At 41.9% G+C, this 24,955-nt stretch overlaps 1 protein-coding gene across 2 annotated transcripts; it reads left to right on the plus strand.

Moving 5' to 3' along the window:
* The first annotated feature begins 587 nt into the window (after positions 1-587).
* ZNF280B (zinc finger protein 280B) lies at positions 588-23,054 on the plus strand. Of its 2 annotated transcripts, XM_004088483.3 has the most exons (3): positions 588-705; positions 16,466-16,583; positions 21,141-23,054. In XM_004088483.3, the coding sequence occupies exon 3, from the start codon at positions 21,209-21,211 to the stop codon at positions 22,838-22,840; it is 1,632 nt and encodes a 543-aa protein (XP_004088531.2). In that variant the 5' UTR covers positions 588-705; positions 16,466-16,583; positions 21,141-21,208; the 3' UTR covers positions 22,841-23,054. The 2 variants fall into 2 exon arrangements, with proteins under 2 accessions (XP_004088531.2, XP_030671811.1); XM_030815951.1 differs by lacking the exon at positions 16,466-16,583 and having other exon boundaries at positions 610-705.
* The last annotated feature ends 1,901 nt before the right edge of the window (positions 23,055-24,955 follow it).

The raw sequence follows: 24,955 nt of genomic DNA on the forward strand, positions 1-24,955 counted from the left end.
TTTCACATGCCACAAAATATTATTCTCCTTTTTTTTAGCCATTAAAAAAACGTGAAATCGGTTCTTAGCTTGCTGCCAGCTGTACAAAAACAGGTGGCGGGCTGGATTCAACTGGTCCCAGATGTAGCTAGAAGAGGACAGATGTTAGGCTCAGTTGTTTCGTCACAATCCCTTAAGCATGGACAGTCAACAAAGGGACCACCCCTGAGAATTATAACAGCTGGCCTTCTGGTGGGCAAACCATCCTCTGATGGACTGGAAGCCTACCCCCTACCCCGAGCCCTGGCTGCGACAGCTCTGGAACCCTGACTGCCTGGATGCCCCTCAGCTCTGGAACCCTGACTGCTTGGATGCCCCCTCAGCTCTGGAACCCTGACTGCCTGGAACCCTGATCCGGAACCCAAGATCCTTCCAGGGCCTCAGGGGAATTGCTGCTGCCCTCCTCCCTCTCAACCCGACACTGCGTCCAGCAGTCGCCACCAGGGGCGTCAGAGCGCGCGCATGCGCCCAGCTCGGAGCCGCGCCGATCTCGCGCCGGCACCTGGCAGCCAATCGCAGGTCTCCACTGGACGCGCGCGTGTGGAGGCGTGCGCGTCGGCGGCGCCGGGGGCCTGAGGAGGCGTAGTCGCCGCCGGCTTTGCCCCGGGAGCGCCTCCGGGGCCGGTGCGTGGCCGGCAGCTCGGGAACAGCAGCTGATCCGGACCGGTAAGGACGGGGGCGTGGCGCGGCTTCAGCGTTGCCTGAGGGGAGACTTGAGGGATTTCATGGTGAGCCGCAGCCCTGCGGGTCGCGACACCGCGCTTGGCTGTGCGCTGCCGGAGCGGCCTTTGCAATGCAGCCGCTTTCTGTGGGGAGTGCAGGGCAGAAGCAGGTCCCACGATCCCCTCACGCACACCCCCTTCCCTAATCTCAGCGGGCGCCACTTTCAGATCAGCCTCCACTCCCTCACGCAGACGCCTCCACCCCCGGGCTGGGCCCGGGCCTCCTGGAGAAGGGGCCTTTCCTGGCTCCCAGTGCGCTCCCCTCCCCCATCGCCCCCGCGGGGTCTCTTTTGGCGCTCAATGTATTTAAAAATCTGAAAACTGCTTTGTAACCCCAGGCCCTCCCCCGTTCTGGAGACCTGTAGGCCCAGACCCCTTAAGGTATTTGAATGTATCGGTCTGTCTCCCCTACCGCAGCGTCTTGTCTTATTTACTGCGTGGCTGTCGGGACTCTTAATGCAGCCCCTGGGACTCTAATGGAGTCCCTCCCGTGAGAGCCAGGACCTGAGGGGATTTGGAGGCTTTTGATTTGGGCAGTTGGCGGGTGGGATGTTTTCCTTTGCTAAGGTAGGGTAGATTGGAGGAACAGATCTGGGGGAAAGGAGTTCAGTTCACTTTTCTGGTTAAGTGTGAGATGATTGATAAACACCTAAATGGCAATGTCAGGTAGGCAGTGGGATCGAAAATATTCCTGTGACATGTAAGTAACTAATGCTTCTCTCTGGTTACCTCAAGGATGTGACCTTCTGCCTGGAATAGTTCAAGTTCTTAAAAGTTGCGTTGTAATAAACCTGAGATAAGAAAAGAGAAGTCTCCCTGATAAGGACCAAAGTTGTATCTTTTTTCCTTCAGTTTCGCTCTCTTGCCCTTTCCTGTGCTAAAACATACCTGTTGAGTATTTAATATTTTACTGAGGGAATCCGAATGATGCGTATGATTAGTTCAGGCCAATTGTTGATGTAGGTCATTCGGGAACCCTCTAAATTGCTTTCTTGAGAAAGGAGAGGGTGGTAGTGGCATTCTTTTACCAGATCTCTTGAAAAAAAACTAAGAGCATCATGGATGTTAAGTTATATGAAGCTGACTTCTTTTATCCTACCCTCTTTCTCAACGACTGTATTTCATGAGGTAATTGCATGCAGCAGGACAGGGGCGGTCATCTGAAGTCATTGCATGCCAGTAGGTGAGATTATAGTGAATTCTGTGCCCAGCAATTTGTGATTACAGCTCAGTGAGACCCATTGTATTAGTTATCTATTGCCGTGTAACAAATTGTCTGAAAACTTAGTAGTTTAAAGTTAAAAAAAAATTATTACCTCATAGTTTTTGAAGGTCTGGAATCCAAGAGTGGCTTAGCTGACTGGTTCTGGCTCAGGGTCTCTCATGAGGTTTCAGTCAAACTTTTGGCTGGATTGTCAGTCTCTGCGGAATTGACTTGGGTTGGATCATCTGCCTCTAAGCTCACTCACGGGGCTGTTGGCAAGAGGCCTCAGTTCCTCACTCTGTGGGCCTCTCCATGGGGCTGTTCGTGTCACAGCAGCTGGCTTACTTCAGAGCAAATGATTCAAGAGACCTTGTACCCAAGATGAAGGACAGAGTCTTTATGACTTAATTTCTGAAGTGGCATACCATCACTTCCTGCTGTATGTGCGTGATCCCACAGGCCAACCCTGTTAGTGGGAGAGGGCTACAACTATGTGAATTCCAGGAAGTGGGATTCATTTAGGGCCATCTTGGAGGATGGCCACTACAGCCATTTATCCACCATTTAACCCTTTTCCATAGGATCTCAAAGCATTGTCCTGCTACTCTGGGTGAATAATTTGACTTCTTGCTAAGGCCAGAGCCTCTACATGTGCACTTGTTTATTTAAGGATATTATTCTAGCAAGACTTCTCTTTGTCTAGGGTTTTCTGTCTCTCCGGATCATTAATATTAATATTAATAGCAAACATACTGATTGTACTGTCACCTCACCTTAAAGATCTCGTTTTTGATGCCACATCTCCCATCTGCTTGTTTTATTTTGTATTTGCTTGTCCTTACAGGAAAATTTCTCCTGAGTTGTCCATATTTGCTATCTCCTGTTCTCGTTCTTCCTTAAACCCTCTGTTGTCGAGGTCACCAATGAATTCCACTTTGCTTAATCCATTAGTCAGTTTTAGTTGATTTTCTTGATTTTATTTGATTTATTGGCAGCATATATTATAGTTGTTCCTTTTCTCTTCCTCATTGGATTCTGGGATGCTTCTCTTTCTCAATTCTCCTCCCACCTGAATGGCTGTGAATAATTGTTTTTTTTTTTTTTTTTTTTCTGGTAATTTCCTTTACCAGCTCCTTCTCAATTTACCAATTTACCTCAATTTATTTTCTGGTAATTTCCTTTACCAGCTCCTTCTCAGTCTCTGGTGATTTCCTTTACCAGCTCCTTTTTTTCTGGTAATTTCCTTTACCAGCTCCTTCTCATCTCCATGACCTCTCATCAATGGAATGCCCCAGAGCTTAGATCTCAGACCTCTTTCCCTGAGTGATCTCATCCAGTCTTGTGTTTTAAATAATACTACATACTGAAGACTTCAAAATTTAAGTACCTACCTCAGTACTTTCTTGGGCTCTGATCTCATAGATTTACCTGCTCAGCATTACCTCTTGTGTGTCCTTCTCCTCTCCTTCACATCCCAAACCCAATCCATCAATAAACCTTGTGGGCCTTCTAGATTTTTATCTAGAGTCCGACTTCTTAGTATCTCCATTTCTGCACCCTGTCTGATACTACCATCATCTTTTGTTTATAATATTTCAGTAGCTTCTTGTCTCCTGCTTCCCCTATTACTCTCTAAAGTCTATTCTCCACACAGTAGCCACAGCAATCCTGATGAAATGAATCAGATCATATTACTTCTCACTCAGAGCCTTCCAGTAATCTCTCATCGCACTCAGGGTAAAAGCTGAAGAATTTATTTTTATTTTTTATCTATTTATGTACTTATTTTTTGAGATGGAGTTTCTCTCTGTCACCCAGGCTGGAGTGCAATGGTGCGGTCTTGGCTCACTGCAACCTCTGCTTCCTGGGTTCAAGTGATTCTCCTCCTCAGCCTCCCAAGTAGCTGGAATTACAGGTGCCCGCCACCACACCCAGCTAATTTTTGTATTATTATTATTTTATTTTTATTTTTATTTATTTTTTTGAGACGGAGTCTTGCTCTGTCACCCAGGCTGGAGTGCTGTGGCACGATCTCAGCACACTGCAGCCTCTGTCTTCTGGGTTCAAGCAGTTCTCCTGCTTCAGCCTCCCGAGTAGCTGGGACTACAGGCACACGCCAGCACATCTGGCTAAGTTTTGTATTTTTAGTAGAGACGGGGTTTCACCATGTCGGCCAGGCTGATCTCGAACTTCTGACCTCAGGTGATCCGCCCGCCTCGGCCTCCCAAAGTGTTGGGATTACAGATGTGAGCCACCGCACCCGGCCAAAGCTGAAGAATTTAGAATGGCCTACATGATCTTGGCTTTCCTTTGCCACAAACAGCTCATTTTTAATCTCATTTCTAACTTGTCACCCTTTTAATTGGTCCACCTATGTTAGCCTATTGATCAGTCCTTGCATGTGTTAAGTGCTCCAGTCTTAGAGCCTTTGTGTTTGCTGTTCCCTTTGTTGGAGTATTCTTCCCCAGATAGCCATATTCATGTTACATGAGTATCAACCTGCCTCCATTTCCTACTTTATTTTTCTCCCTAGTGTTTATATAACCATGTTACTTTTTGTTAAAAAAAAATTATTTTCTGACTACCCCTTCTGGAATGTCAGCTCCCTGAAGTGAAGGACTTTGGATCACTGCTATATCGCCAGACCAATACATGGCACCTTTTTGGCCCACCAAACTTTTATTGAATGAATGGTCTTCTTAAATTCCTCTCAAATACCACCTTGATGCTTCCCCTTCTCCTTTTCTCTGTAGTCATGAGATTATCAGAACTGTGCAGATTCTTGATCATTCCTGTATAATTTCTCTCTTAGTTTTTTGTGGACTGGAATATGTTTTAATTCTACTGATTGAATACATTTTATAGCTATAGTTCCACTAAAATAGCAAACATCAGAACATCAAATGTGTATGTTTGGCTACACACAGAACCTTATATGATGGTCTTTCTGCAGATTAACAATTTCTCCCTAATTTCTTAACATCCCTCCCACCAGCTCAGTTCTAATGCAGCAATATTACCTTAGGGTCAATTTGATATGTGAAAAGAGAATAGTGACTTTCACCTTTTGGCTTTTAACACTTAGTTAATGTGGGCACAAGCTTTTTTTTTTTTTTTTTGTATTTATTAGAAGCGGGGAAGAGGGGAAAGTGTTATATGGGATTAGAGATACAAATGGCTGAAGAGAAAGTATTTGTTTTCTTAGTAAAGTATGAAGAGGCATCCACTGAGAATGAGGAGAAAGTGGGGGTTTGAGGAGAAAGGCAAAAGTGAGAAATAGTCCTGCTAAGAACGTGGATTGCGGTCGAATCCTTCTGTGTCTGGAATTGGTGGGTTCTTGGTCTCACTGACTTCAAGAATGAAGCCGCGGACTCTCGCGGTGAGTGTTACAGTTCTTAAAGGCGGTGGGTCCGAGGTTTGTTCCTTCTGATGTTCGGATGTGTTCAGAGTTTCTTTCTTCTGGTGGGTTCGTGGTCTCGCTGGCTCAGGAGTGAAGCTGCAGACCTTCGTGGTGAGTGTTACAGCTCTTAAGGAGGTGCATCTGGATTTGTTCGTTCCTCCTGGTGGGCTCGTGGTCTCACTGGCTTCAGGAGTGAAGCTGCAGACCTTCGCGGTGAGTGTTACAGCTCATAAAAGCAGTGTGGACCCAAAGAGAGAGCAGTAGCAAGATTTATTGCAAAGAGCAAAAGAACAAAGCTTCCACAGTGTGGAAGCCCTTTTTTTTTTTTTTTTTTTTTTTTTTCAGACAGAGTCTTGCTGTGTTGTCCAGGCTGGAGTGCAGTGCAGTGGCACAATCTCAACTTACTGCAACCTCCGCCTCCCGGGTTCAAGTGATTCTCCTGCCTCCTGAGTAGCTGGGATTACAGGCGTGCACCACCATGCTTAGCTAAGTTTTTGTATTTTTAGTAGAGGTGGGGTTTCACCATGTTGTTCGGGCTGGTCTCAAACTCCTGGCCTCGTGAGCCACCTGCCTTGGCCTCCCAAAGTGCTGGGATTACAGGCGTGAGCCACCACGCCCGGCCTGGCACAAGTTATTTTAATCTTATTCTTTGTTAGCTTCTTATGCTTGTAAACTACAAGTGTGTATAGGTCCATTCCTCGTTCTTTCCCTTCAGTGTATAAATTAATCAGTCATTTGGATAATACTGAATAATACAATTCTGAGAGTTGAGCTTAAGCATTAGTGTTGTATAAGTTTGAAACAAAATGTGAATGCTCTGCAGAAGTCTTAACTGGGTTTTTTCCCCTGGGAGCTTCTCAGTCGCAGAGACCCAAGTTACACAGGGAGTCATGAGAGGACCTATGTAGTCTGCATAGAATATGCTCTCACAGCTTTTTACAACCTCTAGATTCCTTATAACTAGGTTGACTATGTAATTTATCATCTAAACTGAAGGACTTATTAAAGATTGAAGAGTGGCACTATCCATAATTACACAGAGATAGAAGTTTAAACTGCAACTGTCTTGGTCATACCAGCATATTTGGTAATCCTACATATAATTTATTTGGTCTTCCAAGTCCTTGGTATCGGAGAAGAGTTCACTCTGCAAGGAGATATAACTGTTCCATCCTTGGGAATGTATGACTCCCACTACAATTTATAAATTGACCACCTAATACTAGCTTAATTCTTTTTGTTGGCTAGATTAGCTTGCATTGTTCCATTATCCTTGTTACGAATTGAGTCTGCTTAATGGTGCTTTGAAAATTTAGCAGCGGTTGTTGGGAGATGGAGGGTTATACCAGCCTGTTGCTAGGCATTTTTTTCTTTGAAATATAATTCATATGCCATAAAATTCACCCTTTGGAGTGTGAAATTGAATGGTTTTTAGTATTATATACTTACAAAATTATACAACCATCAGCAATATCTAATTCCAAGACATTTCATCAACCACAGAAACCTTGTATCCATTAGTAGTCACTCCCTATATTACTTTTCCATGGCTGCTATAACAAATTATCACAAACTTGGTGGCATAAAACAACAAAAATTTATTCTCCCTTAGTTCGGAAGGTCAGAAGTCTAAAATAAGTTTCACAAGACCTATATCAAGATGTTGGCAGGGCTGTCCTCCCCTGGGAAACTAGCGGAGAATCCCTTCTTTGCATCTTCTAGTTTGTGGATGTGACGTTCCTTGGCTTGTGACCATGTCACTCTAATCTTTGCTTCTGTCTTCACATCACCTTTTCCTAGAGTATGTGTGAAATCTCCCTCTGCTTCTCTTACAAAGACATTTGTGATGGCATTTAGGGCCCACCTGTATAGTCCAGGATAATTTTCCCATCTGCAAAGATCCTTTTTCCAAATAAGGTATCATTTACAGGCTTAAGGGAATAGGACCTGGTATTTTGGGGGCCATTTTTCAAATCTACTATATTCCTTTCATTCCTCTTCATCAAGCCCATGGCAGCTGCTACTTTATTTCTGTCTGTATGAATTTGCCTTATTCTGGACATTTCGTATAAGTAAAATAATAAAATATGTGGCCTTTTGTGTCTGGTGTTATTCACTTAGTGTATTTTCAAGGTACACCATATTGTGTGCCTGTTTGTACTTCAATTTTTTTTATGGCTGAATAGTATTTCATTGTATGGATATACCACAGTTCGTTTATTCATTCATCAATTAATTTACATTTGATTGTTTGCACTTTGTAGCAGCATTATGGCTATATTCCAGCTAGCTTATATATGTGTTATATTTTCAGTTCTCTTGGGTATATACCTAGGAGTGATATTGTTGGGTCACATGGTAACTCTATATTTAAATTTTGAGCAATTGCCAAACTTTTCCAAAGTACAAGTTTATATTACCACCAGCAGTATATGAGGGTTCAGATAGCTGCACATCCTCTGCAACACTTGAGATTGTTTTTGGTTATAACTAACCTAGTGGATGTGAAGTAATAGCTCATTGTGATTTTGATTTGCATTTCCTTAATGACTAATTATGTTGAACAGCATTTCATGTGCTTCTTGGCCATTTGTGTATCTTTGGAGAAGCGTTCAAATCCTTTGCCCATTTTTTTATTGTTTGTTTTTGAGACAGGGTCTCGCTCTGTTGCCCAGGCTGCAGTACAGTGACACAATTATGGCCCACTGCAACATCGACCTCCCAGGCTCCAGTCCTCCCATCTCAGCTGCCACCCTGCCTCATTCCACCCCTGAGTAGCTGGGACTACAGGCGTGTGCCACGATGCCCAGCTAAATTTAAATTTTTTTTTTTTCTTGAGACAGTCTTGCTCTGGCACCAAGGTTGTAGTGCAGTGATGTGATCACAGGCATACTCTACCATGCCTGGTTAATTTTTTAATTTTTTGTAGAGGTAGGGTCTCACTGTGTTGTACAAGCTGGTCTGGAATTCCTGAGCTGACTAAGTCCTCCTGCCTCAGCCTCCCAAAATACTGGGATTACAGGTATGAGCCACTGTGCCTGTGTTTTTAAATTTTTTGTAGAGAAGGGGTCTCACTACATTGCTTGGACTGATCTTCAACTCTTGGTCTCAAGCGATCCTCCCATCTCAGCCTTCCAAAGTGTTGGGATTACAGGCATGAGCCATTGTGTCTGGCTTATGTTTTATTTTTTATTTTTATTTTATTTTTTTAACAGAGTCTCACCCTGTCGCCCAGGCTGGAGTGCAGTGGCATGATCTCGGCTCACTGTAACCTCTGCCTCCTGGGTTCAAGTGATTCTTCCTGCCTCAGCCTCTTGAGTAGCTATGACTATAGGCGCATGCCACCATGCCGGCTAATTTTTGTATTTTTAGTAGAGACAGGGTTTCGCCATGTTGGCCAGGCTGGTCTCAAACTCCTGACTGTAAGTGATTCTCTCACCTTGGCCTCCCAGAGTGCTGGGATTATAGATGTGAGCCACCATGCCCGATTGGGGCCTGTTTTTAAAATGAACTGTTTTATTGTGGTGAAAACACATACCATTTACCACCTTAACCATTTTTAAATTAATAGTTCAATAGTTTCACATATATTTGCATTGATGTGAAACAGATCTCTAGAACTTTTTCATCTTGCAGAACTGGAACAATGCCCATTAAACAACAGACTCACCCTTTTCCTCTGCCCCTAGCTGTTGGTAACCATTATTGTACCTTCTGTTTTTTTTTGTTGTTGTTGTTGTTTTTTTTTTTTTTTTTTTTTTTTTTCGAGACAGAGTCTTGGTGTGTTGCCCAGGCTGGAGTGCAGTGGTGCGATCTCCACTCACTGCAACTTCTGCCTCCTGGATTCAGGGGATTCTTCTGCCTCAGCTTCCCGAGTAGCTGGGACTACAGGTGTGTGCCACCACCACGCCCAGCTAATTTTTTTTGGAAACAGAGTTTCTCTCTCGTCGCCTAGGTTGGAGTGCAGTGGCGTGATCTCAGCTCACTGCAACCTCCGCCTCCTGGGTTCAAGCAATTCTCCTGCCTCAGCCTCCCAAGTAGCTGGGTTTACAGGTGCCTGCCACCACATCCAGCTAATTTTTGTATTTTTAGTAGAGACAGAGTTTTGCCATGTTGGCCAAGCTGGTCTCGAACTGCTGACCTCAGGTGATCTGCCCACCTCAGCCTCCCAAAGTGCTGGGATTACAGGTGTGAGCCACTGCTTCTGGCCTCTACTTTCTGTTTCTATGAATTTGACTATTTTAGTTACCTCATATAGGTAGAATTACACAAATACAAAAGTATTTGTCTTTTGTGACTGGTTTATTTTATTTGGCATAATATCCTCAAGGTTTAAACATGTAGCATGTGACAGATTTTCTTCCTTTTTAAGGTTGAATAATATTCTATTGTATATATATATATCTCATATTTTGTTTATTCATTTTTGGGTAGACATTTGGGTTGCTTCTACCCCTTGGCTATTTTAATAGTCCTTCTGTGAATATGGGTGTGCCAATATCTCTTCGAGACCCTGCTTTCAATTCTTTTAGATGTATACCCAGAAGTAAGATTGCTAGAACATATAGTAGTTCTGTTTTTAATTTTATGAGGAATTTCTGTACTGTTTTCTGTAGTAGTTATACCACTTTACAATCCAGTAACTGTGCATGAGGATTCTAATTTCTTTCCAACAATGTTTGTTTTTTAATAGTAGTTATCCTAGTAGGTGTGAGGTGGTATCTCATGGTGGTTTTAATGTGCATTGCTTTTATGATTAATAACACTGAATATATTTACTTGGTCTTTTGTATATCATCTTTGGAGAAATGTCTATTCAAGTTATTTGCCCTTTTAAAAAATTGAGTTATTTGTATTTGTCATCTCCATTATAGTTTTACTTCTTGCTTTCCAATCAGAATGCTTTTTGCTTCCTTTTCTTTCCTAATTACCTTGGCTGTAGAACCTCCAGTACAGTGTTGAGTTGAAGTGGTTAAAGTGGACATCTGTCTTCTTCCTGATCTTAGGGGCAGGGGTACTTTCAGTCTCACCATTAAGTATGATACTATAATAGCTGTGAGTCTCATACAGATGCCTTTGTCTGGTGGAGAAAGTTTCCTTCTATTCCTAATCGTTTTGTTGTTTCAAATCATAAAAGAATGTTAGCTTTTGTCAAGTGTTTTTTCTGCAGGCAGGTGTTGTTTTTGTCCTTTATTAAAATGGTATAGGCTGGGCATGGTGGCTCACACCTGTAATCCCAGCACTTTGGGAGGGCGAGGCAGGCGGATCACCTGAGGTCGGGAGTTTGAGACCAGCCTGACCAACATGGAGAAACCGTTTCTACTAAAAATACAAATGAATTAGCTGGGCGTGGTGACACATGCCTGTAATCCCAGCTACTCGGGAGGCAGAGGCAGGAGAATTGCTTGAACCTGGGAGGCGGAGGTTGTGGTCAGCCAAGATTGTGCCATTTCACTCCAGCCTGGGCAACAAGAATGAAACTCTGACTCAAAAAAAAAAAAAAATTAAAATTAAAAAAATAAAAATAAAATTAATATTGGTTGATTTTCATAGAATGAACCATCCTTGTATTTTTTAAATAAATCCCACTTGGTCATGGTATGTAATCGTTACATATGTTGTTAGATTTTGTTTGCTAACATTTTGTTGAGGATTTTTGCCTCTATAAGGGATATTGGCCGGGCGCGGTGGCTCACGCCTGTAATCCCAGCCAGCACTTTGGGAGGCCGAGGCGAGCGGATCACGAGGTCAGGAGATAGAGACCACGATGAAACCCCGTCTCTACTAAAAATACAAAAAATTAGCCGGGCGTGGTGGCGGGCGCCTGTAGTCCCAGCTACTCGGAGAGGCTGAGGCAGGAGAATGGCGTGAACCCGGGAGGCGGAGCTTGCAGTGAGCCGAGATCGCGCCACTGCACTCCAGCCTGGGCGACAGAGTGAGACTCTGTCTCAAAAAAAAAAGAGGATATTGGCCTGTAGTTTTCTTTTCTTTTTTTTTTTTTTTTTTTTTTTTTTTTTTTTTTTTTTTGAGACGGAGTCTCGCTCTGTCGCCCAGGCTGGAGTGCAGTGGCGCGATCTCGGCTCACTGCAAGCTCCGCCTCCCGGGTTCACGCCATTCTCTTGCCTCAGCCTCTCCGAGTAGCTGGGACTACAGGCGCCCGCCACCACGCCCGGCTAATTTTTTGTATTTTTAGTAGAGACGGGGTTTCATCGTGGTATCAATCTCCTGACCTCGTGATCCGCCTGCCTCGGCCTCCCAAAGTGCTGGGATTACAAGCGTGAGCCACCGCGCCCGGCCAGTTTTCTTTTTTTATATGATTTCTTGGTTTGATTTTGGTATAAGAGTAATAACTAGCCTCATAGAAAGATGTGCAAAGTTTTCTGTCTTCTAATTTTTGGAAGAGTTAATGAAGGATTGGTGTTAATTCTTTTAAAAACGTTAAGAATTTACTAGCATAGCTATCGATGATTTTGGGCTTTTATTTGGGGAAGTTTTTTGATTACTAATTCTATCACTTGTTTTGGATCCATTCATATTTTCTGTTTGTTCTTGAGTCAGTTCATTAGTTCGTGTCTTTCTAGGAATTTGTTTCATCTAGGTTATCTAATTTGTTGACAGATAATTTTTCATAGTATTCCTTTATAATTCTCTTTATTTCTGTGTAGTTGGTAGTAATATACCCTCTTTATTTTTAAAAAATAATTCATTGAAGTGAAAGTCACATAACTTAAAATCAGTCATTTTAAAATAAACAATTTAGTGACATTTAGTGCATTTGTAATATTATACGTGTGCTGCCTCTATCTAGTTCTGATACATTTCCATCATTCCAAAGTGAAACCCCTTTACCCATTAAGAATCTCACCATTTTCCCTTTCCTATCTTCTGGCAACCACAAATCTTTGTTTAATATCTATGGATTCATCTATTTCTGATATTTCCTGTAAATGAAATCATACAATATATGAGCTTTTCTGCCTGACTTCTTTCACATGGTATGTTTTCAGGGTTTACCCTGTTGTAGCATGTATCAGTATGTCGTTTCTTTTATGGCTGAATAAACATTCTGTTATATATATATACCGTGATTTGTTTATCCATTCATCCATTGATGGACATTTAGGTTGTTTACCACCTTTTGATTATTATGGATTGTTGCTATAAACATGTATACATGTACCTGAGTACCTTTATATCTTTGAGTGTATACTTAGAAGTAGATTTGTGGGATCATAAGTCTATGTTTAACATTTTGAGGAACTGCCAAACCATTTTGTAATAAAATCTTTTGATTTTTACAAGCTTTTTTTAATTTCCAGGATCTGAAAAACGTGATTTTTGTAGTTTTTGCTAGTGTTCTCTTTGCTTTTATGAAGCAGCAGCTATCTGTAGGTCCTTATTCCACCATTCCCCTTAACTTCACCCTGTTGCTGGGCATTTAACAAATTGACTTTGTTATGCCTTTTTTTAGTTGTCTTTTTTGTGGTCCTCCACAACCCGTCTTTAAATCATTCTTCAAGGCCTTTAAAAACTCAGCTTTAGTGAAGAAACTTGACTCTGAACTATCAGACCACTTTTAGTTTGAACTGCCACCCTGTCAAATCTCCTTTGTAACCTCCGCCTCCCGGGTTCAATTGATTCGCTTGCCTCAGCCTACCAAGTAGCTGGGATTACAGGCGCCCACCACCACTCCCGGCGAATTTTTGTGTTTTTAGTAGAGATGGAGTTTCACCATGTTGGTCAGGCTGGTCTCGAACTCCTGACCTCAGGTTATCTGCCCACCTCGGCCTCCCAAAGTGCTGGGATTACAGGCGTGAACCACTGCGCCTGGCCTTTTTTTTTTTTTTTTTTTTTTTTAAAGATGGAGACCAAGATTCTGCTCATAGGAGGAAGGGAAGGAAAAGGGGAAAAATGACTGATTTTCTCTGTTGCTTAAAAGTAGATCCCAGGCTGGGCACGGTGGCTCACGCCTGTAATTCCAGCACTTTGGGAGGCTAAAGCGGGTGTATTACCCGAGGTTAGGAGTTTTAGAGCAGCCTGACCAATATGGTCAAACCCCATCGCTACTAAAAATACAAAAATTAGATGGGCGTGGTAGCATGTGCCTGTAGTCCCAGCTACTTGGGAGGCCAAGACAGGAGAATTGCTTGAACCCAGCAACTGCGGAGGTTGCAGTGAGCCAAGATCACAGCACTGCACTCCAGCCTGGGTGACAGAGCGAGACTCCCAAAAAAAAAAAAAAAAAAGAGTAGATCCCACTCCTACTGGGGTAGGGAGGTTAGACATGCAAAGACATATCAGATCTAACAGGTTTGTCCTCAAAAATCAATTCTCACCTCCCATGATGGGAGAAGCCAATAGGAGGGCTTCAATTCCAAAGAAAGCTGAGAGATCAGTGGATGATAACCCACCTTCCAGATTATTTCTATGCATTCAGACAATGGCCCTTCTAGTAGATCATTGTTTTTTCTTTGTTATTTTTTGAGACGGAGTCTTGCTCTGTCAGTCAGGCTGGAGTGCAGTGGCACAATCTCAGCCCACTGCAATCTCTGCCTCCCGGGTTCAAGCAGTTTTCCTGCCTGAGGAGCTGGGATTACAGGTGGGTGCCACCACGCCTGGCTAATTTTTGTATTTTTAGTAGAGGTGGGGTTTCACCATGTTGGCCAGGCTAGTCTGAAACTCCTGACCTTATGATCCGCCTGCGTCGGCCTCCCAAAGTGCTGGGATTACAGGCATGAGCCACCATGCCCAGCCTCTAGTAAACCATTGTTATAACCACACACGAGTTTTTAACCACACACATACTCTTCTGAGGAAAGGCTTCCCCAAACTATTGTCCTTATGATGAGATCTGGCCATACATATTTTTCTTCTGAACCCCAGGATTGTGGGGCTGTCACATTTCCTCTAACAGTACACCTTAGGAGCTCCCAGACTTGAAGAAAATTGGCTGTTTCCCACATTTGAACATTTTCCACTTTTCCCTCAGTCTACCTTTTTGAATTGATTTCTGACTACTTCTAGATAACCTTTTGCCATTAATGAATATTTGAGTGCTTATTATGTGCCAGGCACTGCTTTAGGCACTTGAGAGAAATCAGAAAACATAACAGACAAAAATGAACAACAAAAACAAAACAAACTGTTTCAACAGAAGGAACTAACAAATAGTCCAGTGGAGGAAGAAAGATAGTAAGTATAATAAAAATGCCAATTCTCTGGTGAAATGGAAGATGATGTTATAGAATTAGGAAAAAAATAATAGAGCAGGCTTAGAAGTTGAGGAGGTATAAGAGAATTGTAATTTTACATAGTGTAGTCAGAGTAAGTCTTATGGAGAAGGTAAATTTGGACATGCACTTGAAGGGGATAAAAGGTCAGAGAGGTAGCAAGAGTGGAAATAGTAGTACGGATCTGTAAATTCTTCATTTTTCTCTCAGTCTAGTCTGTGAAAATTGTCATGTCTTTTGATAAGGAACGACCTTGGTTTAATAGTTACTCCCCTCCTAGACTCTCAGGCTAGATTTTTTTTTTTTTTTTAATTGAGACGGAGTCTTGCTCTTGTTGCCCAGGCTCTGGAGTGCAATGGCACAGTCTTGTGCACAGTCTTGGCTCACTGCAACCTCTGCCTCCCAGGTTCAATTGATTCTCTTGCCTCAGCCTACCAAGTAGCTGGGATTACAGGCGCCCACCACCATGCCTGGCGAATTTTTGTATTTTTAGTAGAGATGGAGTTTCACCATGTTGGCCAGGCTGGTCTCGAACTCCTGACCTCAGGTTATCCACCCACCTCGGCCTCCCAAAGTGCTCTGATTATAGGTGTGAGCCACTGAGCCTGGCCTTTTTTTTTTTTTTTTTTTTTAAAGATGGAGTCTCGCTGTGTCACCCAGGATGGAGTGCAGTGGCACAATCTCAACTCACTGCAACTTCTCCGGAGATGCTTGTGCCTCAGCCTCCTGAATAGCTGGGACTATAGGTGTGTGCCACCATGCCTGGTTAACTTTTTGTATTTTTATTAGAGATGGGGTTTCCCCATGTTGTCCACACTGGTCTCAAACTCCTGACCTCAAGTGATCCACCCACCTTGGCCTCCAGGTGTAATCCCCTGCTGGGATTACAGGCGTGAGCCACCGCACCTGGCCTCTCAGGCTAGTTTCAACCCTATTTTACACTCCACTACCATCCTCAGCTTACTTTTGAAAAAGTATTTATTAAAAAATATTTATGAAAAAGTTATTTTTGTTTTATTTAGTTGCCCTGAGATGGAATACAAATGTTTGCTGTAGTTTTAAGGATCCTATAAGACTCCCATTTACTGCAAGGATCTCTGTTTAATGGGCATTCAATTCTAAGATAGCAAATGTGTAGAGTTATTTGTGGGGGTGGGGGACAAGTTCGAGAAAGAAGCAGTGGGGTGAAGAAAGTGATAGGCAAGGGAAGATGGTGGGGATAGGTACCATAGGAGTCCTGGTGGCCTAAAATCTAATCACAGAAGTTACTCAAGTAGGACTGATGCCTGAAAAAAACTTGTGTGTGGCTATAACAGTGATCTACTAGAAGGGCCATTGTTTGAATGCACAGAAATAATCTAGAAGGTGGGTTATCATCCACTGATCTCTCAGCTTTCTTTGGAATTGAAGCCCTCCTATTGGCTTCTCCATCACGGGGGTGTGAATTGACTTTTGAGGACAAATCCATTAGATCTGATATGTCTTTGCATGTCTAACCTCCCTACCCCAGTATCTCAAGATTCTGGCAAACTGGAAAATAAGCATTCATTCATCCATTGGTGGACATTTGTAGAGAAGGGTCTGTGGACATCTAGAGGAGAAGAAAACTCTCATGGTCTAATACTACTCTTGTTCTTAATGAATTTGTTTATTAACTTATTAGCTTTGTTCCTGATCCTTGCTCTATTCCTCTTTTTCATCTTGAATGATGGTTGGATGGAGGGTTAAGCAGTATGGACAACAGCCAAATATCTAACCAAGAGCAACTGGTTAGGAAGTCCAGCAGTGTTATTAGAACCCAGTTTAAGTTTTTCTTCTTTGCTTATTCGATGGTTTATTAACAACAGGAATTCATTTCTCACATTTTTAGGCTGGGAAGTTCAAGATCAAGATGCTAGACAATTTGGTTCCTTAGGGAAGGCTCTCTTCTGGGCTGGTGGATGACAGCCTTCTTGCTGTGTTCTCACATGACAGAAAGAGGAAGCAAGGTCTGTGGTATCTCCTCTTATAAGGGCACCAATCACATCATGAGGGCCCTATCCTCATGAATACATCTTAACCTGATTATCACCCAAAGGCCCCATCTCTATATACCATCACATTGGGGGTTATAGCTTCAGTATACAAATTTGGGATGGCGGGAACACAGTTCAGCCCATAGCGTAACCCAAATTATGTATACCTAAAATATTCTCTAGAATTGGAGGAATCATTTAATGCTTAGGAATAGAAGAGTGATATAATTACAGTTGTGTTTTAAGATCCATCTTGTGGTGGTGTGTTATATAATTTGAAGGACAGAGAAAAAGGACAGAACAATTTAGGGTCTAGTACAAGTGTACAAAAATGAAGTAACCAGTGGACCTAAACCTAGAAGTTGCGGCCTGGGCTGGGGGCCATTAATAGGAATGGACATGAAAGGTAGAATAAGCGATGCTCTAAAAGTTCTTTAAAATGGCTTATAAGGTACTTTGACATTTTCTGGGAGGTAGAGGAGGTTTGAACAGGTTTAAAAAATAGAGAGTGAAAAAATGAATCCAATGAGACACTTTAATTCTTGAAGACTAAGCAGTTAACAGCAATATCATCAGAAATAGGTGTGCACTAAGTCAGTTTTAGCAGAGAGAGCACAAAACCAGAATTCAGGAATTAGGCATCTTAATGCTAACTCTGTCTACAAACCCTCCATATAACTTTAGTAAATCATAAACTTTTGGGGGCTTTAAAAATTAATCTTCAGATTGGCCAGGCATGGTGGCTTACACCTGTAATCCCAGCACTTTGGGAGGCCAAGGTGGGCAGATCATGAGGTCAGGAGATGAAGACCATCCCGGCCATCATGGTGAAACCCCGTCTCTACTAAAAATACAAAAATTAGCTGGGCGTGGTGGCGCACCTGTAATCCCAGCTACTCGGGAGGCTGAGGCAGGAGAATAACTTGAACCTGGGAAGCAGAGGTTGCAGTGAGCCATGATCGTGCCACTGCACTTCAGCCTGGGTGACAGAGCAAGACTCCGTCTTGAAAAAGAAAAAATAATAATAATAATAAACTAATTAATCTTCAGATAAATCTAATGGCCATGTTGTCAGATTATAGTCTGATTTTTTAGGATATTGGAGAATATTAATGATTGTGAATTAGAATATTTTCTTTTGTTTTTTTGAGATGCAGTCTCACGCTGTCACCTGGGCTGGAGTGCAGTGACGTGATCTCAGCTTACTGCAACCTCCACCTCCTGGCTTCAAGGGATTCTCCTGCCTCAGCCTCCTGAGTAGCTGGGATTACAGGTGTCCACAACCACGCCCAGCTAATTTTTTGTATTTTTAGTAGAGACAGGGTTTCACTGTGTTGGCCAAGCTGGTCTCCAACTCCTAACCTTGTGATCCACCTGCCTTGGCCTCCCAAAGTGCTGGGATTACAGGCATGAGCCACTGTGCCCAGCCAGGTATTTTCTTTAGAGAGGATGTTAGAAAATACATTTAGAATTACCTAGAAGGTAGTTACTGGAAATGTGGAAGTGATCCTGAGAAGAAGATTGGATTTGGGCAGGAGTTTTCCCACAGGACATTTGGTAATTCCTGGAGCCATTTTTAGTTGCCACCCTGGGGGACTACTGCTGGTTTCTAGTGGGTAGAGATCACAGATGCTGCTAAACATCCTACAGTGCTCTCGACAGCCCCCAGCAAAGAATTATCCAGTCCCAAATGTCAGTAATGCTTAGGAAACACTGGGCTAGGTGGCATCATCCTGGAGTTAGGCGATTGAAGTTGTGTATAGACAGACTAAACCAATTTTAGTTGACTCCAGAGAGCAGTGTATTCATATCTGCCTTATGTTTTTCCTGGCATTATATATCTACTAATTAAGTTGTAAATCACTATTCATGATACACCAGTTTGTATATAGTTGACAATGCTTAATATTGTATTCCTTTTTAAATTCACTTCCAAGGTGATACACATATTTATAGGAATAAATATTGTCTATATGTTCCAAAATTAGATACTGATATCCTAATTAAAATTGAAACAATATGCATGGCTTGTATTAGATATCAGTTTAATTTTTATGCTTTGGATTATGTTGATTTGAAGGGTCCACAATGGGATACAGTGAATCTTGATATGTTTTTAGAAATTGGTGAGTTTTGAACCTTGGTTTCTAGTGCCTACATTTTGCTAGCATTAGACCAGTTTTTGAAACAACTAGTAGTGACCTAGTGATGAGGCTTAACTGATTTTGTGGGTCAGTGGTTAATTTAAGAAAAAGGAGGCGGGCGCAGCTCAGGCTTGTAATCCATGGCTCATGCTTGTAATCCCAGCACTTTGGGAGGTCGAGGCTAGTGAATCACAAGGTCAGGAGTTCAAGACCAGCCTGGCCAACACAGTGAAACCCTGTCTCTACTAAAAAATACAAAAATTAGCTGGGTGTGGTGGCATGTGCCTGTAATCCCAGCTACCCTGGAGGCTGAGTCAGGAGACTTGCTTGAACCTGGGAGGCAGAGGTTGCAGTGAGCTGAGATTGCACCATTGTACTCCAGCCTGGGCGACAGAGCTAGACTCCGTCTCAAAAAAAAAAAGAAAAAGACAAGAAAAATGAAATAGAAAATTTTAGAATGCAGCCTGTGTAGTAAAGGTAGTTATTATTTATGTGTATGTGCTTGTGTAATTGGACTCCATATAACTTTTTTTAAACTATTGGTTGTGGTCAAATATTTGTAAAAAGCTAGCAGCTTTAAGTCTTTTATTGGCCTATGGAATTTCCAATGGATAAAGTTCTCAGAGTAAATTCATAGAAAATGTGGAATTAATGGAGCATAGTCTTCTTTAAAAATAAAGGATCTTATGAAGGAGAGTCGCTATTTATTGATTCATTTAACAAATTCTGTATTTGTTGAGCACCTGTCCTGTGTGCTGGGTATACAACAGTCAACAAAAGATACAATACCTGCCCTTTTGAGTTTTATGTTCCACTGGATGGACAATAGAAAATAATCAAGATAAATAGGATTGTAATATGTTAAATGGTGATAGGGCTTTGGGGATGAAAGAAAAGGGAAAAGAGATTAGGAATGTGGGTTAGAGGTTGGCTGGAATATTTGAGAACCTCACCGAGAGGGATACTTGGAATAGAGCCCTAAGGGCAGTGAGGAGCTAGCCATGCAGATACCCAAATGATCATTCATATTGGAAAGAACAAGGGCTTTGAGCAAGGAAAAGAGCTTAGTATGTTCAAGAAGTAGCAGGGAGGGCCAGGTGCAGTTGCTCACGCCTATAATCCTAGCACTTTGGGAGGCCAAGGCACGTGGATCACCTGAGATAAGGAATTCGAGACCAGCCTGGTCAACATGGTGAAACCTGATTTCTACTGAAAATACAAAAATTAGCTGGGTGTGGTGCTGCGTGCCTGTAGTCCCAGCTACTCAGGAGGCTGAGGCACGAGAATCACTTGAACCTGGAAGATGGAGGTTGCAGTGAACTGAAATATATACCTGGGTGATAGAGCAGGACTGCATCTCAAAAAAATAAAATTTAATTTAAAAAATTAAAATAAATAAATAGCAAGGAGGTTAGTGTGGCTACAGTGAAGTGGATAGTGGAGAGTAGTATGAGTTAAGTGTAGGAGCAGTATGTGTGGTTGGTAGTGTAGTCTTCTAGGCATTGGTAATACTTGGTCTTTTACTCTCAGTTAATCAGAAAGCCATTGGAGGGTTTTTAGCTGAACAATGATACAGTCTGACTTTGTTTAACACAATCGATCTGCTTGCTCTGTGGAGAAGAGATTGAGGAGGAAGCACTGTTGTGTTTAAGTTCAGTGGGTAAGTCAGAACTGGAGGGGAAAATTTAGGAGGCATTAGTGAATGGATTATAAGGCCATGAGTTGGGATGAGATTATCTGCCTGGCACTTGACATTGTGCTATGCTGTTTGTTGGTTATGTGTAGGTACTCTAACTCTATAAATTTAATACCTCTTTTCTATATTAATGTTTATGAGATTACTATATATGAATCAATTGAGATATGTACCTTTAATGTAATTTTCTTCCATTTCCACTACAAATCAAGCTGCCATTGAATAGGTGGCGCTTTTAAAAAACCAGCTATTACTGTAAGTCTAAGAAATAAGAATTTTTGCCTTTAAGGTAGGAAAATACATTTTAAAGTAAAAAACTTGCTAAAGAGGAAGCAGCTGGTGTGTGGCAGACTAAGGATTCCAGCTTACTCTTCAACTCCAAAGCCCATGTTTCTAAACACTGCACAATGATGCCCTTGTAAAAATGTGTGTCCTTTTCCATATGATTTTGCCTAGTGATTAGCTACTGGTAGGTTTAAAAAAAAAAAAAAATGGAATAGAGCACAATCAGTACAGCAAAGTTATGATTCTAGATTCATAGGAACCTGATCTTTTATCATAGGTTTTAAGCTGTTTCAGTCTCAGTGTCCTTGTTGGTAAAATAGTGATGTTTATAAAAACAATGTTTTGGAGGAGAATTAAATAAGGTAATGCATTTTCCTGTACTTACTGATGTATGTTTGTACTTAGGTGGCAGTTTATATAAAGGAAGCATTGGGACTTGTGGCCACACCATTCAAGAATAAAAAAATTAGAAAATGGAACAATCATGTGAAGAAGAGAAAGAGCCTGAACCACAGAAGAACATAAAAGAAACCAAACAAGTAGATGACGAAGATGCTGAGCTCATCTTTGTTGGTGTGGAACATGTAAATGAAGATGCTGAGCTAATCTTTGTTGGGGTGACTTCAAATTCAAAACCAGTCGTTTCAAACATTTTGAACAGAGTCACCCCGGGTTCATGGTCAAGGAGAAAAAAGTATGGTCACCTTAGAAAAGATACTGCTAACAAATTGCAGCCTAAAAGTCATGAGACCCTTACATCAGAAGCAGTGACCGTCCTGCCAGCTTCCCAACTTGAATCGAGATCAACAGATAGTCCTATTATTATTGAGCCTTTGTCTAAACCTGATTATAGAAATAGTTCACCACAAGTTGTGCCTAATAACTCTTCAGAATTACCTTCTCCTTTGATTACATTCACAGGTTCATTGCATCATCCAGTAAGTGCAGCACTTTCAGTAGGAGGTATAAATGAAAGTCCTCATGTATCAAAGCGACTTTCTACTTTCGAAGTAAACAGCATAAATCCCAAAAGGGCTAAACTCAGGGATGGAATTATGGAAGGAAATTCTTCAGCTTCGTCCCCTTCAGATACCTTTCATACAATGAATACTCAGCAAAGTACACCCTCAAACAATATTCATACCTCATTAAGCCATGTTCAGAATGGAGCACCTTTTCCAGCAGCTTTTCCAAAGGACAATATCCATTTCAAGCCTATAAATACAAATCTTGATAGGGAAAATGAATTGGCAAAAACAGACATTTTGAGTCTAACAAGTCAAAACAAGACCTTTGATCCCAAGAAAGAAAATCCCATTGTGTTACTTAGTGACTTTTACTATGGACAGCATAAAGGAGATGTGCAGCCAGAACAGAAGACTCACACCACCTTTAAATGCCTCAGCTGCGTGAAAGTTCTAAAAAATGTTAAATTTATGAATCACGTGAAGCATCATTTGGAATTTGAGAAGCAGAGGAACGACAGCTGGGAAAACCATACCACCTGCCAGCACTGCCACCGGCAGTTTCCCACTCCCTTCCAGCTACAGTGTCACATCGAAAATGTCCACACTGCCCAGGAGCCCTCTGCTGTCTGTAAGATCTGTGAGTTGTCATTTGAAACAGATCAGGTCCTCTTACAACACATGAAGGACCATCATAAGCCTGGCGAAATGCCCTATGTGTGCCAGGTTTGCCATTACAGATCGTCGGTCTTTGCTGATGTAGAAACACATTTTAGAACATGCCATGAAAACACAAAGAATTTGCTTTGTCCCTTTTGTCTCAAAATTTTCAAAACAGCAACACCATACATGTGTCATTATAGGGGCCACTGGGGAAAGAGTGCACACCAGTGTTCCAAGTGCCGGTTACAGTTTTTAACTTTCAAGGAGAAAATGGAGCACAAGACCCAGTGTCATCAAATGTTTAAGAAGCCTAAGCAACTAGAAGGATTACCTCCTGAAACAAAAGTTACTATCCAAGTGTCGCTGGAACCTCTTCAGCCAGGATCAGTGGACGTAGCATCCATAACTGTGAGCACATCTGACTCTGAACCGTCACTCCCTAGGTCTAAAAGCAAAATTTCAAAAAAGTCCCATTAATTCTAGTTTCAGTAAATCTAAAAAGCAAGTATTTCAAACCAAATTTAAAAACCTCATAAAACAAAAAATACAAACCATACATTATTCAGTAGCACCAAAAATAGTGAAACTAGTGGATTATACATGACTTTTTAAACAAGATTTAGGATATATATTATTTGATCTGAATTTTGAGTTATATATTTTAAAACATCTGGTTTTCATGTTAACTGTATCTGGCTTAACACATAAAAGGTGTTTGTGTGTGTATGTGTGAGAGAGAAAAAGGTATTAATTTATTTTTTTAATTTTAATTTTTTTTTTTTTTTTTTTTTTTTTTTTTTACTTTAGAGACAGGGTCTCACTGTTACCCAGGCTGGAGTGCAGTGGCGTGATCCTAGCTCACTGCAGCCTTGAACTCCTGGGCTCGAGCATTCCTCTGCCTCAGCCTTTGGAGAGTAGCTAGGACTACAGGCGCAGCCACCACACCCAGCTAATTTTTTTATTTTAATTTTTTGTAGTGATGGAATCTCGTTATGTCGCCCAGGCTGATCTCGAACTCCTGACCTTAGGGGAGCCTCCTGCCTCAGCCTCCCCAAGTGCTGGGATGTGTGAGCCACTGCCCCTGGCACCTATTTATTGTTTTGGTATTTCATGTTACTCCTAAGCTTGAAAGCTCTTTTTTCTATATACAGAATTCATAGAATTTTTGAAATACTTAGTTTTCTTTACAGCTTTTTTCATGCATTCAACATTTCATGGTTAACTCTAGTCAGACTGGAATGGCTTTGTTATGCCCTGGCGCACTTGCTGCCGAATTCCCAGAAGTGCCTCTGCTGTGCTGGCATAAAATAACCTGAAAAGATTCTAAAAAGCCAGGATGTGGAATTGAAAGAGAAGCTGCTGCATGAGCAGAAACCAAGAAGGCAGAGGTTAGTTGAGGGAGAGCAGTGGTTCTTTGTTCTAGTTGAAGGATAGGCACACATTCATTCTGGTCTTGGGGCCAGGTCAAAAGGAACACTGCTTCAGAGTGTCTTTACCTACCTGAAAACATCAAAGGAAGCCAAACCATTCAAAGTAACATGCTTTCTTTGGTGAGGGGCCCCTGCAGACATCAAACAGCCGCCATGTATCATTGGTTTGAGATGAAATAGCAATAAAATTAATAGAATGGTGCCTGGTACTAGCTGACTTCCTGTTCTGTGATCTAAAGGTGAATTTGATTCATTCCCTCTCCTCTCCCTTCTGGCTAGCCGTTAGTGGAGAATGAACTGGCCATATTCCTCTCAGCCACAGCTGTAAAGCAAGTTTCCCAAGGGGAAGAAGCCCTAATATCTATAATTTGAACTATACTGGACCCATAGTTTTAACTGAAAAGGGCCAAACAAGTGGTGTCTGTCCAGTTCCTGGACTGGGCTAAATTTAGTTTTCCCACTGTTAAGCTGGAGTGAGGACTGTCCAAGAACAGTAGGTACAGTGGACAAAAATAGCCCAGGGTGACTGGCTGAATTTAAGCCCATAATGGCTTTATATTTTTCTGTGCATATATATCTTACCCTAATTGAACATGTGAAGCTTGCAACTTTATGTCTTGCCTTGGACATGAATGTATTACAGCTTGCAGTTATTCTGTTGTATGTATAGTTTCCCAGTTTATTGACACTAATGCTGTTTGGGTCTTACCTGACACACACCAGTGTGCAAGAAATGTCTCTCTAATTCAGTAGGTGTTAAGACTTAGAGTTAATGTCCTTCATCTGATCTATCCTATCTAATCTGTACTATGGGTGAATCTTTTTCCCTTGCCCTCCCCAGGGGCTGTTTCACAGTATTCTGGAGTACCTTTTGAGTATTGGTTCCTGAGCATCAGCAGCCTTGGCTGCCTCTGTGGACTCCCGGAGTTGTCTCCCTGCTTGTGTTCTGGTGCCATCCTTTGTTCCTCCACCCCCAACCAAGGTGCCCAGCAGCCTATCTTCACCAGTCAAGGAATCTGCCATCTTGGCTGTAGACATAGGTCTGGAGAAATATCTCCCTTTTTCCTTGATTTCTTTTTAAAGGTACCTTATCTCTCCCCACTCCTTTCTTCCCTCCTCAATCTAGTTAAGTTTCCTAAGCTTTCACAAAAATCTGGGAAGA

The sequence above is a fragment of the Nomascus leucogenys genome, chromosome 7b (genome assembly GCF_006542625.1).
Source record: "Nomascus leucogenys isolate Asia chromosome 7b, Asia_NLE_v1, whole genome shotgun sequence".
Classification (NCBI taxonomy): Eukaryota; Metazoa; Chordata; class Mammalia; order Primates; family Hylobatidae; genus Nomascus; species Nomascus leucogenys.

Coding starts and splice junctions, on each gene's coding strand:
- ZNF280B (XM_004088483.3), top strand. CDS start 21,209: ATGGAACAATCATGTGAAGAAGAGAAAGAGCCTGAACCACAGAAGAAC.